At 49.5% G+C, this 14613-nt stretch overlaps 1 protein-coding gene across 1 annotated transcript; it reads left to right on the top strand.

Annotated features, from left to right (window-relative positions):
- Positions 1-13094: 13094 nt before the first annotated feature.
- Positions 13095-14176, top strand: LOC109785670 (uncharacterized). Its single transcript, XM_045227683.1, has 4 exons — positions 13095-13166; positions 13267-13419; positions 13809-13817; positions 13982-14176. The coding sequence occupies exons 1-4, from the start codon at positions 13095-13097 to the stop codon at positions 14174-14176; spliced, it is 429 nt and encodes a 142-aa protein (XP_045083618.1).
- The last annotated feature ends 437 nt before the right edge of the window (positions 14177-14613 follow it).

Below are 14613 nucleotides of genomic sequence, written 5' to 3'. Positions count from 1 at the left end.
ACTCCCATGAAAAAAACTGCGCCGCCCAGGTGGTGTTGGCGGCCATCGCCGGTGTTCCGCTGGTGTAGCCGTGGTGTCGGGTGGCTGGAGCAGGATAGCAGGGGGAGAAACAGATGAGGAGGAAGGAGAAAAATAAGTGGTTCAGAGTTGTTCGCGTGAGAGGATAAGGGATCCGAAGAGCGGTGAGTGGGGCCTACGTAGTTGGAAGCGAGCGTTTCGGCGTGACCGGCCCAAGTTCGGCCGGTCGACCGGCTCCAAACATTTCCCGCCGGCGCGCCGGCCCAATAGTTCGGCCGGTCACGCGACAGCCCTCCGATTCGAGGGCTGTGAACCGTCTGATCTCGTCCCCTTTCTTCTCTAAGGCACACCGGACCCCCCCTGCGAGCGCTGCAGCCAGAGCACCACCCTCGAGCTAGCTAGATCCCTCGCACGGCTGTAGCTGAGAGCGCCACTGGCCCAGCTTGGCGGGCGCGTCGCTGCCCTTCCCAACCATCTCACTCGTTTGGAGATCCGTCATGGTCAGATCCCCGCCAAACTTGGCCATGGCCGACATGGAGTCGCCGTCGGCAGCGGTTGAAGCTCCCCGCCCCCGCGGTTGCAGCATCTGGTGTGCCACCCCCCCTCCATCCTGGTCGTCGAGCTGGCCGCAGGGTGCACGCTGCAGCACCGCCGGCGTCTTCTTCCCTGGGTAACCCAATTCTACATGCCGCCATTGTAGCAAAACAACTCGGTGTTTGTAGCTTTTCAAAATCCTCGATGTAGCAAAAAAACGAGCCCCAACACGTCGCCCAGCACCACTCCCTTAGATGTAGCAAAAATAATCACAGGTTTCGGCTTCTCTAGATGCTGATTCCAGCAATTCTACTTGCTAGTTGAAAACCTTTTGTGCTGCCCCTTCCAGCAAAAACGGCGGCGACAGAGCAGCCGCTCTCCATCGTCGCAACAAATGCCGTGGCTGGTTCCAGCAAAAATATGGATCCAGCAAAAAAGGGGTGGTAGCAAAAATCAAATACATAGGTAACAAAATTTTGAGTGGTTCCAGCAAAAAGATAGATCGAAGCACAAAAAGAATCAAAGACGGGGAAGTAGCAAATACGAAGATGGTTGTAGCAAATATTTGTAGTGGTTCCAGCAAAAAATTCAAGGGCAGGTGGTGCAAAAAATCAACAAGAGACAGTGGTAGCAAAAAATTAGACTGGATCCAGGAAAAAGGTACCCAAATTGTGGGATCGTAGCAAAAAATATTTTGATTCCAGCAAAACAACAAACTAGTTGTAGCAAGAAATCTGGCCAAATTGCAGCTCCTGTCGAGGCAAGATCCAACATCTCGTCCATCAATAAATTCCATGGCCAGGGAGGTGGCCTCCTATCGCAGCACCGGCCGTCATGACTCGATGCAAAGCACCCCCTGCCCCCTCGACTATGCAGCTCCCCGACCTCCCCCTGTTGCGGATTTCCACCCATGGGGAAAAGCACAAGGAGGAGGGTTCTCTTCTGACCACTCCCATGAAAAAAATTGTGCCGCCCAGGTGGTGTTGGCGGCCATCGCCGGTGTTCCGCTGGTGTAGCCGTGGTGTCGGGTGGCTGGAGCAGGATAGCAGGGGGAGAAACAGATGAGGAGGAAGGAGAAAAATAAGTGGTTCAGAGTTGTTCGCGTGAGAGGATAAGGGATGCGAAGAGCGGTGAGTGGGGCCTACGTAGTTGGAAGCGAGCGTTTCGGCGTGACCGGCCCAAGTTCGGCCGGTCGACTGGCTCCAAACATTTCCCGCCGGCGCGCCGGCCCAATAGTTCGGCCGGTCACGCGACAGCCCTCCGATTCGAGGGCTACGAACCGTCTGATCTCGTCCCCTTTCTTCTCTAAGGCACACCGGACCCCCCTGCGAGCGCTGCAGCCAGAGCACCACCCTCGAGCTAGCTAGATCCCTCGCACGGCTGTAGCTGAGAGCGCCACCGGCCCAGCTTGGCGGGCGCGTCGCTGCCCTTCCCAACCATCTCACTCGTTTGGAGATCCGTCATGGTCAGATCCCCGCCAAACTTGGCCATGGCCGACATGGAGCCGCCGTCGGCAGCGGTTGAAGCTCCCCGCCCCCGCGGTTGCAGCATCTGGTGTGCCACCCCCCCTCCATCCTGGTCGTCGAGCTGGCCGCAGGGTGCACGCTGCAGCACCGCCGGCGTCTTCTTCCCTGGGTAACCCAATTCTACATGCCGCCATTGTAGCAAAACAACTCGGTGTTTGTAGCTTTTCAAAATCCCCGATGTAGCAAAAAAAACGAGCCCCAACACGTCGCCCAGCACCACTCCCTTAGATGTAGCAAAAATAATCACAGGTTCCGGCTTCTCTAGATGCTGATTCCAGCAATTCTAGTTACCAGTTGAAAACCTTTTGTGCTGCCCCTTCCAGCAAAAACGGCGGCGACAGAGCAGCCGCTCTCCATCGTCGCAACAAATGTCGTGCCTGGTTCCAGCAAAAATATGGATCCAGCAAAAAAGGGGTGGTAGCAAAAATCAAATACATAGGTTACAAAATTTTTGAGTGGTTCCAGCAAAAAGATAGATCGAAGCACAAAAAGAATCAAAGACGGGGAAGTAGCAAAAACGAAGATGGTTGTAGCAAATATTTGTAGTGGTTCCAGCAAAAAATTCAAGGGCAGGTGGTGCAAAAAATCAACAAGAGACAGTGGTAGCAAAAAATTAGACTGGATCCAGCAAAAAGGTACCCAAATTGTGGGATCGTAGCAAAAAAGATTTTGATTCCAACAAAACAACAAACTAGTTGTAGCAAGAAATCTGGCCAAATTGCAGCTCCTGTCGAGGCAGGATCCAGCATCTCGTCCATCAATAAAAATCCATGGCGAGGGAGGTGGCCTCCTATCGCAGCACCGGCCGTCATGACTCGATGCAAAGCACCCCCTGCCCCCTCGACAATGCAGCTCGCCTACCTCTCCCTGTTGCAGATTTCCACCCATGGGGAAAGGCACAAGGAGGAGGGTTCTCTTGTGACCACTCCCATGAAAAAAACTGCGCCGCCCAGGTGGTGTTGGCGGCCATCGCCGGTGTTCCGCTGGTGTAGCTGTGGTGTCGGGTGGCTGGAGCAGGATAGCAGGGGGAGAAACAGATGAGGAGGAAGGAGAAAAATAAGTGGTTCAGAGTTGTTCGCGTGAGAGGATAAGGGATGCGAAGAGCGGTGAGTGGGGCCTACGTAGTTGGAAGCGAGCGTTTCGGCGTGACCGGCCCAAGTTCGGCCGGTCGACCGGCTCCAAACATTTCCCGCCGGCGCGCCGGCCCAATAGTTCGGCCGGTCGGGCGATAGCCCTCCGATTCGAGGGCTGCGAACCGTCTGATCTCGTCCCCTTTCTTCTCTAAGGCACACCGGACCCCCCTGCGAGCGCTGCAGCCAGAGCACCACCCTCGAGCTAGCTAGATCCCTAGCACGGCTGTAGCTGAGAGCGCCACCGGCCCAGCTTGGCGGGCGCGTCGCTGCCTTTCCCAACCATCTCACTCATTTGGAGATCCGTCATGGTCAGATACCCGCCAAACTTGGCCATGGCCGACATGGAGCCGCCGTCGGCAGCGGTTGAAGCTCCCCGCCCCCGCGGTTGCAGCATCTGGTGTGCCACCCCCCTCCATCCTGGTCGTCGAGCTGGCCGCAGGGTGCACGCTGCAGCACCGCCGGCGTCTTCTTCCCTGGGTAACCCAATTCTACATGCCGCCATTGTAGCAAAACAACTCGGTGTTTGTAGCTTTTCAAAATCCCCGATGTAGCAAAAAAAAATGAGCCCCAACATATCGCCCAGCACCACTCCCTTAGATGTAGCAAAAATAATCACAGGTTCCGGCTTCTCTAGATGCTGATTCCAGCAATTCTACTTGCCAGTTGAAAACCTTTTGTGCTGCCCCTTCCAGCAAAAACGGCGGCGACAGAGCAGCCGCTCTCCATCGTTGCAACAAATGCCGTTCCTGGTTCCAGCAAATATATGGATCTAGCAAAAATAGGGTGGTAGCAAAAATCAAATACATAGGTAACAAATTTTTTGAGTGGTTCCAGCAAAAAGATAGATCGAAGCACAAAAAGAATCAAAGACGGGGAAGTAGCAAAAACGAAGATGGTTGTAGCACATATTTGTAGTGGTTCCAGCAAAAAATTCAAGGGCAGGTGGTGCAAAAAATCAACAAGAGACAGTGGTAGCAAAAAATTAGACTGGATCCAGCAAAAAGGTACCCAAATTGTGGTATCGTAGCAAAAAAGATTTTGATTCCAGCAAAACAACAAACTAGTTGTAGCAAGAAATCTGGCCAAATTGCAGCTCCTGTCGAGGCAGGATCCAGCATCTCGTCCATCAATAAAAATCCATGGCCAGGGAGGTGGCCTCCTATCGCAGCACCGGCCGTCATGACTCGATGCAAAGCACCCCCTGCCCCCCTCGACTATGCAGCTCCCCGACCACTCCCTGTTGCGGATTTCCACCCATGGGAAAAAGCACAAGGAGAAGGGTTCTCTTCTGACCACTCCCATGAAAAAAACTGCGCCGCCCAGGTGGTGTTCGCGGCCATCGCCGGTGTTCCGCTGGTGTAGCAGTGGTGTCGGGTGGCTGGAGCAGGATAGCAGGGGGAGAAACAGACGAGGAGGAAGGAGAAAAATAAGTGGTTCAGAGTTGTTCGCGTGAGAGGATAAGGGATCCGAAGAGCGGTGAGTGGGGCCTACGTAGTTGGAAGCTAGCGCTTCGGCGTGACCGGCCCAAGTTCGGCCGGTCGACCGGCTCCAAACATTTCCCGCCGGCGCGCCGGCCCAATAGTTCGGCCGGTCACGCGATAGCCCTCCGATTCGAGGGCTGCGAACCATCTGATCTCGTCCCCTTTCTTCTCTAAGGCACACCGGACCCCCCTGCGAGTGCTGCAGCCAGAGCACCACCCTCGAGCTAGCTAGATCCCTCGCATGGCTGTAGCCGAGAGTGCCATCGGCGCAGCTTGGCGGGCGCGTCGCTGCCCTTCCCAAACATCTCACTCGTTTGGACATCCGTCATGGTCAGATCCCCGCCAAACTTGGCCATGGCCGACATGGAGCCGCCGTCGGCAGCGGTTGAAGCTCCCCGCCCCCGCGGTTGCAACATCTGGTGTGCCACCCCCCCTCCATCCTGGTCGTCGAGCTGGCCGCACGGTGCACGCTGCAGCACCGCCGGCGTCTTCTTCCCTGGGTAACCCAATTCTACATGCCACCATTGTAGCAAAACAACTCGGTGTTCGTAGCTTTTCAAAATCCCCGATGTAGCAAAAAAAACGAGCCCCAACACGTCACCCAGCACCACTCCCTTAGATGTAGCAAAAATAATCACAGGTTCTGGCTTCTCTAGATGCTGATTCCAGCAATTCTACTTGCCAGTTGAAAACCTTTTGTGCTGCCCCTTCCAGCAAAAACGGCGGCAACAGAGCAGCCGGTCTCCATCGTCGCAACAAATGTCGTGCCTGGTTCCAGCAAAAATATTGATCCAGCAAAAAAGGGGTGGTAGCAAAAATCAAATACATAGGTAACAAAATTTTTGAGTGGTTCCAGCAAAAAGATAGATCGAAGCACAAAAAGAATCAAAGACGGGGAAGTAGCAAAACTGAAGATGGTTGTAGCAAATATTTGTAGTGGTTCCAGCAAAAAATTCAAGGGCAGGTGCTGCAAAAAATCAACAAGAGACAGTGGTAGCAAAAAATTAGACTGGATCCAGCAAAAAGGTACCCAAATTGTGGGTTCGTAGCAAAAAAGATTTTGATTCCAGCAAAACAACAAACTAGTTGTAGCAAGAAATGTAGCCAAATTGCAGCTCCTGTCGAGGCAGGATCCAGCATCTCGTCCATCAATACTCGATGGAAAGCACCCCCTGCCCCCCTCGACTATGCAGCTCCCCGACCTCTCCCTGTTGCAGATTTCCACCCATGGGAAAAAGCACAAGGAGGAGGGTTCTCTTCTGACCACTCCCATGAAAAAAACTGCGCCGCCCAGGTGGTGTTGGCGGCCATCGCCGGTGTTCCGCTGGTGTAGCCGTGGTGTCGGGTGGCTGGAGCAGGATAGCAGGGGGAGAAACAGATGAGGAGGAAGGAGAAAAATAAGTGGTTCAGAGTTGTTCGCGTGAGAGGATAAGGGATCCGAAGAGCGGTGAGTGGGGCCTACGTAGTTGGAAGCTAGATTTTCGGCGTGACCGGCCCAAGTTCGGCCGGTCGACCGGCTCCAAACATTTCCCGCCGGCGCGCCGACCCAATAGTTCGGCCGGTCACGCGACAGCCCTCCGATTCGAGGGCTGCGAACCGTCTGATCTCGTCCCCTTTCTTCCCTAAGGCACACCGGACCCCCCTGCGAGCGCTGCAGCCAGAGCACCACCCTCGAGCTAGCTAGATCCCTCTTACGGCTATAGCTGAGAGCGCCACCGGCCCAGCTTGGCGGGCGCGTCGCTGCCCTTCCCAACCATCTCACTCGTTTGGAGATCCGTCATGGTCAGATCCCCGCCAAACTTGGCCATGGCCGACATGGAGCCGCCGTCGGCAGCGGTTGAAGCTCCCCGCCCCCGCGGTTGCAGCATCTGGTGTGTCACCCCCCTCCATCCTGGTCGTCGAGCTGGCCGCAGGGTGCACGCTGCAGCCCCGCCGGCGTCTTCTTCCTTGGGTAACCCAATTCTACATGCCGCCATTGTAGCAAAACAACTCGGTGTTTGTAGCTTTTCAAAATCCCCGATGTAGCAAAAAAACGAGCCCCAACACGTCGCCCAGCACCACTCCCTTAGATGTAGCAAAAATAATCACAGGTTCCGGCTTCTCTAGATGCTGATTCCAGCAATTCTAGTTACCAGTTGAAAACCTTTTGTGCTGCCCCTTCCAGCAAAAACGGCGGCGACAGAGCAGCCGCTCTCCATCGTCGCAACAAATGCCGTGCCTGGTTCTGGTAAAACCAAGGTGATCCGATGAATTGCGGGTTTATGATCAGATTATTCATTGAAATTAATTGAGTCTTTGCTAATATTTATTATGCATGACTGTTATAGCTTTGTATTTCTCTCGGGTGTATCTATTTGGTTTGGCCAACTAGATTGATTTATCTTCAGTGGGAGAGGTGCTTTGTAATGGGTTTAATCTTGTGTTGTCCTCACCTCATGACAGAAGGGGTAGCGAGGCACGTATTTGTATTGTTGCCATTAAGGGTAAAACGATGCGGTTTATTCATATTGCTTGAGTTCATTCTATCTACATTACGTCATCTTGCTTCATGCATTACTCTGTTTGTTATGAACTTAATCACTACAGATACTAAGCTCCCAAGAAATGAGAGCGTTTGGTGCATTGGGCTGTTTTGGTGGTAAGTGGGCCCAGTTTTGTGGATAGTCGATTTTAAATGGGCTTGTTAAGAAGATCAACCATTGCTAAAAAAAGGATCGACAACTATCTCCTCCTCTTCCTCCTCCCGTTTCCAGCGCCACTCTGTCGTCCGCGTCCCCAACCCGCCGCGGCATCCCATCTCCCCTCCCTCGGTGGTGCGTACCATGATGGGGCGTCGAAGGGGGCAGGATTGCCAGAGGAATTGGCAGCAATGATGCAATCTTCAGTGCACCCCTCTCTCTCCTGGTTCCCCTCCCGGCCATGCCTGTCCTTTCTCCACCACGGGTCGAAGGCGGGCTAGACATGGCGTCGGCGACTATGGACGAGGATGGCACCGTCGAGCTGCAACGAAGGAGGGCATGGACGGAGGCGACACTAGGGTTTCTGCGTGCTCTGTACATGCACAGTGGCATGGGAGTGATCTGGGAGATGGGAAAAATGTCGATGGCGCTCGGACGTGACGAGGTTGGCGGCGATAATATCGGTGTTGGACTGAAGCTTGGGTTAATGTTTTCGGGTATATACCTTTCTTGATGATGCCACTTCCGCATGAAGGGTGCTCAATTAGTCACTCTAGAAATTAGGGATCTAGGAGATTTAATTATGGGTAGCAGTAAATTGCAGATGCAGCAACTATGGCATATGGGTCAAAGGGAACCTACTGCAGTTCGACGGCAACTCCAGCCGGCCTCTTTCTAGGTTTCCTACTCATGTATTTGTGTAGGGATTGTTTTGTTTGATGTCCATGGATTCAATTCTATAGAGGTGCGGTAGTACTACTTTGAGATGAAATTTAGCTTCTTTGCTAGATTGGTCCTCTCTCATTACTGTTTAAGCAAGAAAATCCACTGCCATGCAAAGTTCTTGAACCAAATATTTTTGGGTGTGCAACTAAAATTGATTTTCATAATTATTCATTGTCACTGGACAAAACTATTCTACATAACCGGCATGGAAGACGAGAAATCGTAGGAGATGAGAGTTATGCTGGTTAGGATCACTTGGTCCCAAATTCTCTTTTGGCTTTGTGATTCCGTTTCTTGCTGATACCAGTTAATCAGCAGTTGGTCGAGTCCATCTCTTGCTTACAGTTTACCGGTGGGACTATGGGTGTTGACAGGTGGCTGATAGCGGGGTCGCTGGACTAAGGAAGCATATGCTGCTAGAGATGTAAAGATAATGATCTTGGTGAGTGATTTCACTTTTATGGGAAAAATGCAGTTTGCTGCTTTACAAGTTAAACTATTAATTTGGTTGTTAAGTCGAAATGGTGTTTCCATTTTATTTCTTATTGATGATGCACTTGATCAACCGCCCTTCATTTTAGAAAAATTCAACTGAAACATTCTTCTGTTCTGTTTCGAGATGTAAACTTATCTGGACTTCTGCAATTGTCAGGTTCTAACTTACTGACAATAGTAGAGAAAGAAACAAAGTATGTTCCTCATCACATGTAGGTAATCTTATTACATACAGATTATTTCTTGCCACTTCATTTGACATTCATTTAATAAGGCAACATGAATACGAAGCGTAGATAACAAACGAAGATTCACAAAGCTAGCCGCGTTCCTTCTTTGTGTTGCGGTAGATTTCGCTTCAACTGGCAACCTCATCAAAAGTTTTCCCCTGCCATATATGTTGGTATCCATATCGGGTGAATTAGAATATTCTTCACCACTCAACATTTTTCCTTCTAATGCGGAAGTAGCAGCTTTAGTGGACCAGAAAACATGATGAATATCGTGCTCTTTGAAATAATCTACCCATCTCTTTCTGTATGTAGGCCAAATTTAGAAGGACGGCATTTCATACAGCCAAACTATATAGTACAGCAAATAGATCACAATGGACATGGTGCAGACTTGATATTTAGAGGTAGTAAATCAGCCTTGTTGACAAGGAGCCTTGTTTACTTGTGTTCATCAAGTTCTTTTGCATATACCTGGCATATACAAGTTATATTGTTAGATCAAGAAACGGCTGCAGAATCTACAATAAAATGCTTGAGGTGCAACAACTAATTTTGATGTCAAACACATAAATCTGGCAAGGAAGCACAACTTCGTATTAACATGGTTTACATTTGTAGCAGAGAACATGGCAAGTTCATCCTAATATGGAGAAAAGAAAAACAAGACGAATCATGCTAGCAAACTAATTTTAGCAGAGAAGATATATGAGAAGGCTGAATTCTACATGGTTGCTCATGATAAGGATGCGGAAAGATGTTAAGTGGATCCCCAAATGTTCCTTCAAGTCGAATAGATCCTTACTGGCATGTCTTTAAAAAATGCATTACCAAGTGACTACTCATTTTTATTCCCGTTCTTTATTTTTCCTTCACCAGATTTGTTTTTGTTTTAGGCTGTGTGACAAAGTGGAGTTGCAGAACTCTTTTATGTATACACACTAGAAGTGCAGTTTCAATAATTCTTTGGTCATGCCCGTTGATGGTAGTACCATCGTATAACCAGGGAAATCTACATTGTAGGTTATTTGGTTCCCCTTTCATGCATGAGTCGGCAGCGGCATAGCCATTCCTTCCATGTGCTATTACAAGTTGTCAAAGTGTCAAACACAACTACACAAGTATGCTTTCTTAATGTAGTTCTAACTTTATGTTTCTATGACACCCTAATAAACTCTTACCCCATTAACTTATAGGAGTATGCTTGCATAAGATGAATGGGAGAGTTAACTCACGACTAAAAAACGGCGCGCAACGCACGCTATCACACACTAGTACGATAGATGCATGCTGGATAGCGGTCGATTGGTGGAGTAATAGTAGTAGATGCAGAATCATTCCGGTCTACTTTTCATGGACGTAATGCCTATATACATGATCATTTCCATGAATAACATCATAACTATGCGCTTTTCTATTAATTACCCAACAGTAATTTGTTTACCCACCTTATGCATGTTTCAAGAGAGAAGCCTCTAGTGAAAACTATGGCCCCGGGGGCTACTTTTATCATAATACAAAAACCAAAAATACCTTACTGCAATTTATTTACTTTTATTTTGTTTTGCAGTTTATATATCTACCACTACTAGATTTAATCCTTGCAAGTAACGAGTTAAAGGGGATTGACAACCCTCTTGCCCGCGTTGGGTGCAAGTATTTTCTCTTATGTGTGTAGGTGTTGTTCACTAGGCTTGGTGTGATTCTCCTATTGGTTCGATAACCTTGGTTCTCTCTGAGGGAAATACTTATCAGCTACTATATTGCTCCACCCTTCCTCTTCAGGGAAAATCCCAACGCAGTTCACAAGTTGCACCTCTCCATCCATGGCGATCCGGTCTCTGACGACCGTGTGGTACGCAAGTTTTTGCATGTTGTGCCCCGGAGGTACGCCCAGGTGGTGCACTTGATGGAGAGTCTCGTCGACCTCCAAACTCTCACAATTGAGGAGCAAACCAATCGGCTCAAGGTGACGGAGGATTGTTTCGACCAGTACAACGAGGGTCATGCCGGTGCCCGACTTGTGCTCACCAAGGAAGAATGGCGCACGCGTTTGAAGCATGATGCCAACAATGGCGTAGGCGGGAGCAACTCATCGAATGTGCAGTGGCGCGGTAGAGGTTGTGGCCGTGGCCGCGATGGTGGCTATGGCAAAAAGCACAAAGGCCCTCTCGATACTAACACCCGTTGGGGAAGAGTTAATGACAACGGCGATGCAAACCATTACAATTGTCACTACTATGGCATTGCCAACCACTGGGCTTGGGACTGCCGTAAGAAGAAGCGCGAGCAGGCCCAAGCCCTCCTTGCTCAAGGCCAAGCAGACGAAGACGAAGATTTAGGCCTCCTGGTGATCAAGGAAGTCTTGTTGACAGTCATAGCCGATGCTGGCAAAAACGCTGCTATGACAGCAAAAGTCTCTACCACTGAAGCATTCCAGCAGCGCCCGAAAATGCTGCCATGGCAACAAAACTAATTGTCACCAACGCCACTGAAGAGTGTGTCTTCCTCAATGAAGAGTGTGTTGTGTCATTCTCCGGTGCTCCTCGGAGAATGTGGACGTTGCTTGGTACCTCGACACCAACGCATCCGACCATATGACCGGCGATGAGGCGACGTTCATCAAAGTAGCCAAGGGCACCTTCAGTACTATAAAGTTAAGGGACGACTCCCTCATGGCGATTCAAGGGTGTGACACCGTCCTGTTCACCACAGCTGGCTAGGAACACCGTGCACTGACCATTGTGTATTGGATTCCCCGGCTGAAGAGCAACATCATCTCCATCTGGCGGTTGGACAAGAATGCATGCCCGCACTCGTGGAAGGTGGGTATATGATGGTGCGCGATCGCTAACACCATGTCCTAGCCAGGGTGCCACGTCATGCAACTGCCTCTACATCATTCACCTACAACTCACCAGGTCGGTCTGCCTGGCGGCGCACACCGTTGAGGCGGCATGGCGCTAGCATGCTCACTTCGCGCACAAGCACTTTGGTGGCCTCAAGAGGCTGGCATAGCAGGGTAGGTCCGTGGGTTGCCGCTCATCCAACATACAAAGAAGGTTTGCGGAGCCTACCTGGCCAGGAAGCATCGGTGGATGACATTCCCATAACAAGTGAACCAGATCACCAAAACGGAGCCGCTGGAGCTCGTGCACGGTGATTCGTGTGGCCCCATCTCGCCGCCAACTCTCGGCAGCAAGAAATACTTCCTCCTCCTTGTTGATGAAAACAACATGTACATGTGGCTCTATCTGCTACGCAATAAGGACAAGGCGGCCCAGGCGATCCAACATTTCCAGGCACTCGCAGAGTGCGAGACCAGGCGGAAGTTGCGTACTTTGTCTGTCCCCGAGAAATGGGAAGGGAAAGGCCATCATAACTAGATGTAAATTATTCACTGGACAAATGGAAATTTTTCAGGAACACGTTCAAAGACCATCCAACGCTATCCCTGATTTTTTTTCATTTCTCCATTTCCTGGGTAAAATCTCGTGTCCCTGTTACCATCGTGCTTTGGCACTTTGCTTGGGATCCCTACCTCAAGATATGTCGGATTTACCTCTGTCACTAGTTTAGCACAACCATACAACAATAGTCTTTCAACATCTAGTGCTACAACACCTTACATACTTAACAATAGAACGACAAACAATTACTCAAATTCAGTACATATCTCCTTCAGCTTCCTGATCTTCTCCTTGGTGGCCTCTCTCTCTCTTAGCAGGTTAGCACTCATGAACTCCAACTTCTTCTCTTCCTTCAACTTGTCCCTCTCTTTCTATGCCTTGGCCCTGAGCACTTGGTGTATGCTTGTGGTTGAGCTATCAACCAGGTTCTTCTTCTCCAGCTCTGCCTTCAGATCACTCACAACCGAGTATTTAACCAAAAACTACCACATATTCACGGAAACATGACAGAAAACTACCACTTTACGATTTTGTGCGAAAAACTACCAAATTTGTCCTAATCCGTGGCAAAAAAACTACCAAGTGTTGAAACCGCCGCTTCGCCCGCGCTAAGCACCAAACTGACCAGCCGGTCCCACGTTTCAGGTGCCATGTTGGCCAACCGACGCCCGCCGTGCGTTAACGGCGCGTCCGCGGTCGGAAACGGCTGCTGTCGGTCGGCCAATAAGTGAGAGCGAGCTCAGCCACTCGTTCATTCTCTTCCTCCTCGCTCGCTCTCACTCCTCCTCATCCTCTCCCTCTCCCTGGTGCTCTGAGCATATCACCGTCGCCGTCGCGGCCATTACTGCCGGTAGAAGTTGAGGATGCCATCCTGGAATGACGAGGAGAGCTCGGACGAGGACACCTGCATGGTTTCAATGGATCCTCAGATCTTTGTAAGTGCGTAATGGTGGAACAGAGTTAGGGTTAGGGCTAGTTCATCCAAATTGGAGATTTCAAAGTTGCTTTTGGTTTGATTCCAAGTTTCTTTTGCAGGAAACCCCTGACAGTGTGGTGGATCCATCTTTCTGTGGTTCTTACACTGAATCTTTGCCGACTTGCATGACGCATCATCAGAGGCCGAAGAAGATGGTAGCTTTTGGAGGAGCCTTGACTGGGACGCGATATCTGGGTTGTCATGTGCAGCAGGTATTAAATCTTGCAGGCTTACTTGTTTTGCTGGTGGAGATGTGTGGTGTGTGATGTGTTTTGCTGCTGGAGATGTGTGGTGCAGCATGTTAACTGAATTTTGTGTGCAGAGATGTGGTGCAGCATATTAAGTTGTGTAGAGATGTGTGTTGTAGTTTTGAACTGAAACTTGAAAGTGCCATACATATGGAAGCTATATGTGAAAGTAGATCTTTAGTTAACTGAATTCAATAAATGACTGAACCTGAGAACACCTGTTTAATGTGTACTGTGAACTGAATATAATTGTTAGCTGTTAACTGAATATAGATGTTAACTAAAAAAGAACAGAGTTACATGAATTTATCTCTGCTGCTAAATATAGTTGTTAACTGAATTTATCTCTGCAGCTAAATAAGGTGATGTGTGCTTAGTATCAAAGAATTATGTTTGCATAATTCAGAGAGCATATTGATGTAAACAAAGGGTTTCAGTTAAATGCAATGACTTTATGACTTGAGTTACCTGTACTAAGTTCGTTACTAGGTGCTTTGTGCTTAATTATAAATAATTGCTTCTATAGGATGTAGGTGTGAACTGTGGGGTTGTGGAGTGGGTGGATGGTCCTTGGCCAGAGATTCTACAAAGGTGCCTAACAAGGATTTGGGACATGTACCATGAGCAGAACTTGGCGAGGGTGAAGGACAAACAAGCCCATGAGAAAGAGGTGGCCAAGCTAAAGAAGGAAATTGATTTCCTGTCAAACAACTACAGCTAGTTGGTGGAAGATGTATCCAAGCTTTTTGACTATCTAGATGGCAAGATGTCTCATGACATGGACTATACCAGTCAGACAATTAATGAACTAAATGAGAAGAAGAAACAACTTGAGGATCAGGTAAAGATTGAGTTAAGTATGGAAAAGTTGAAGCTTGCCAAGGAGCAAAGGTGCATTCTTAAAAGCCAAGCAGATATCATTCAGAACATGAGGAGGGCCATGAAGGAAGTGGAGGGGGACAGGGACCTACTTAAGCAAGAGAAGAAGAAGCTGGAGTATCTGATTGCTGATCTGCTCAATGTTGGGCATGCCAGCAAAGATAAGCTGGAGAGGTGTAACACCCCGGATGTAACTTTCCATATTTGTAACTCCCAACTCGTGCCATTTTCGGCTATGTGTTATGATATTCCCTTCGTGGTTGGGTTTTGCCTTTCGTT

Source organism: Aegilops tauschii, chromosome 4 (genome assembly GCF_002575655.3).
Source record: "Aegilops tauschii subsp. strangulata cultivar AL8/78 chromosome 4, Aet v6.0, whole genome shotgun sequence".
Lineage (NCBI taxonomy): Eukaryota > Viridiplantae > Streptophyta > Magnoliopsida > Poales > Poaceae > Aegilops > Aegilops tauschii.
Note: the sequence above shows the minus strand (reverse complement) of the source record. Positions and strands in the feature narration are given on the sequence as shown.

Bases quoted from the DNA above. Each gene is read 5' to 3' on its own strand.
- LOC109785670 (XM_045227683.1), top strand. From the start codon at position 13,095: ATGCCATCCTGGAATGACGAGGAGAGCTCGGACGAGGACACCTGCATG. The intron at 13,167-13,266 runs GTAAGTGCGTAA...TTTCTTTTGCAG, and splicing joins CAATGGATCCTCAGATCTTT to GAAACCCCTGACAGTGTGGT.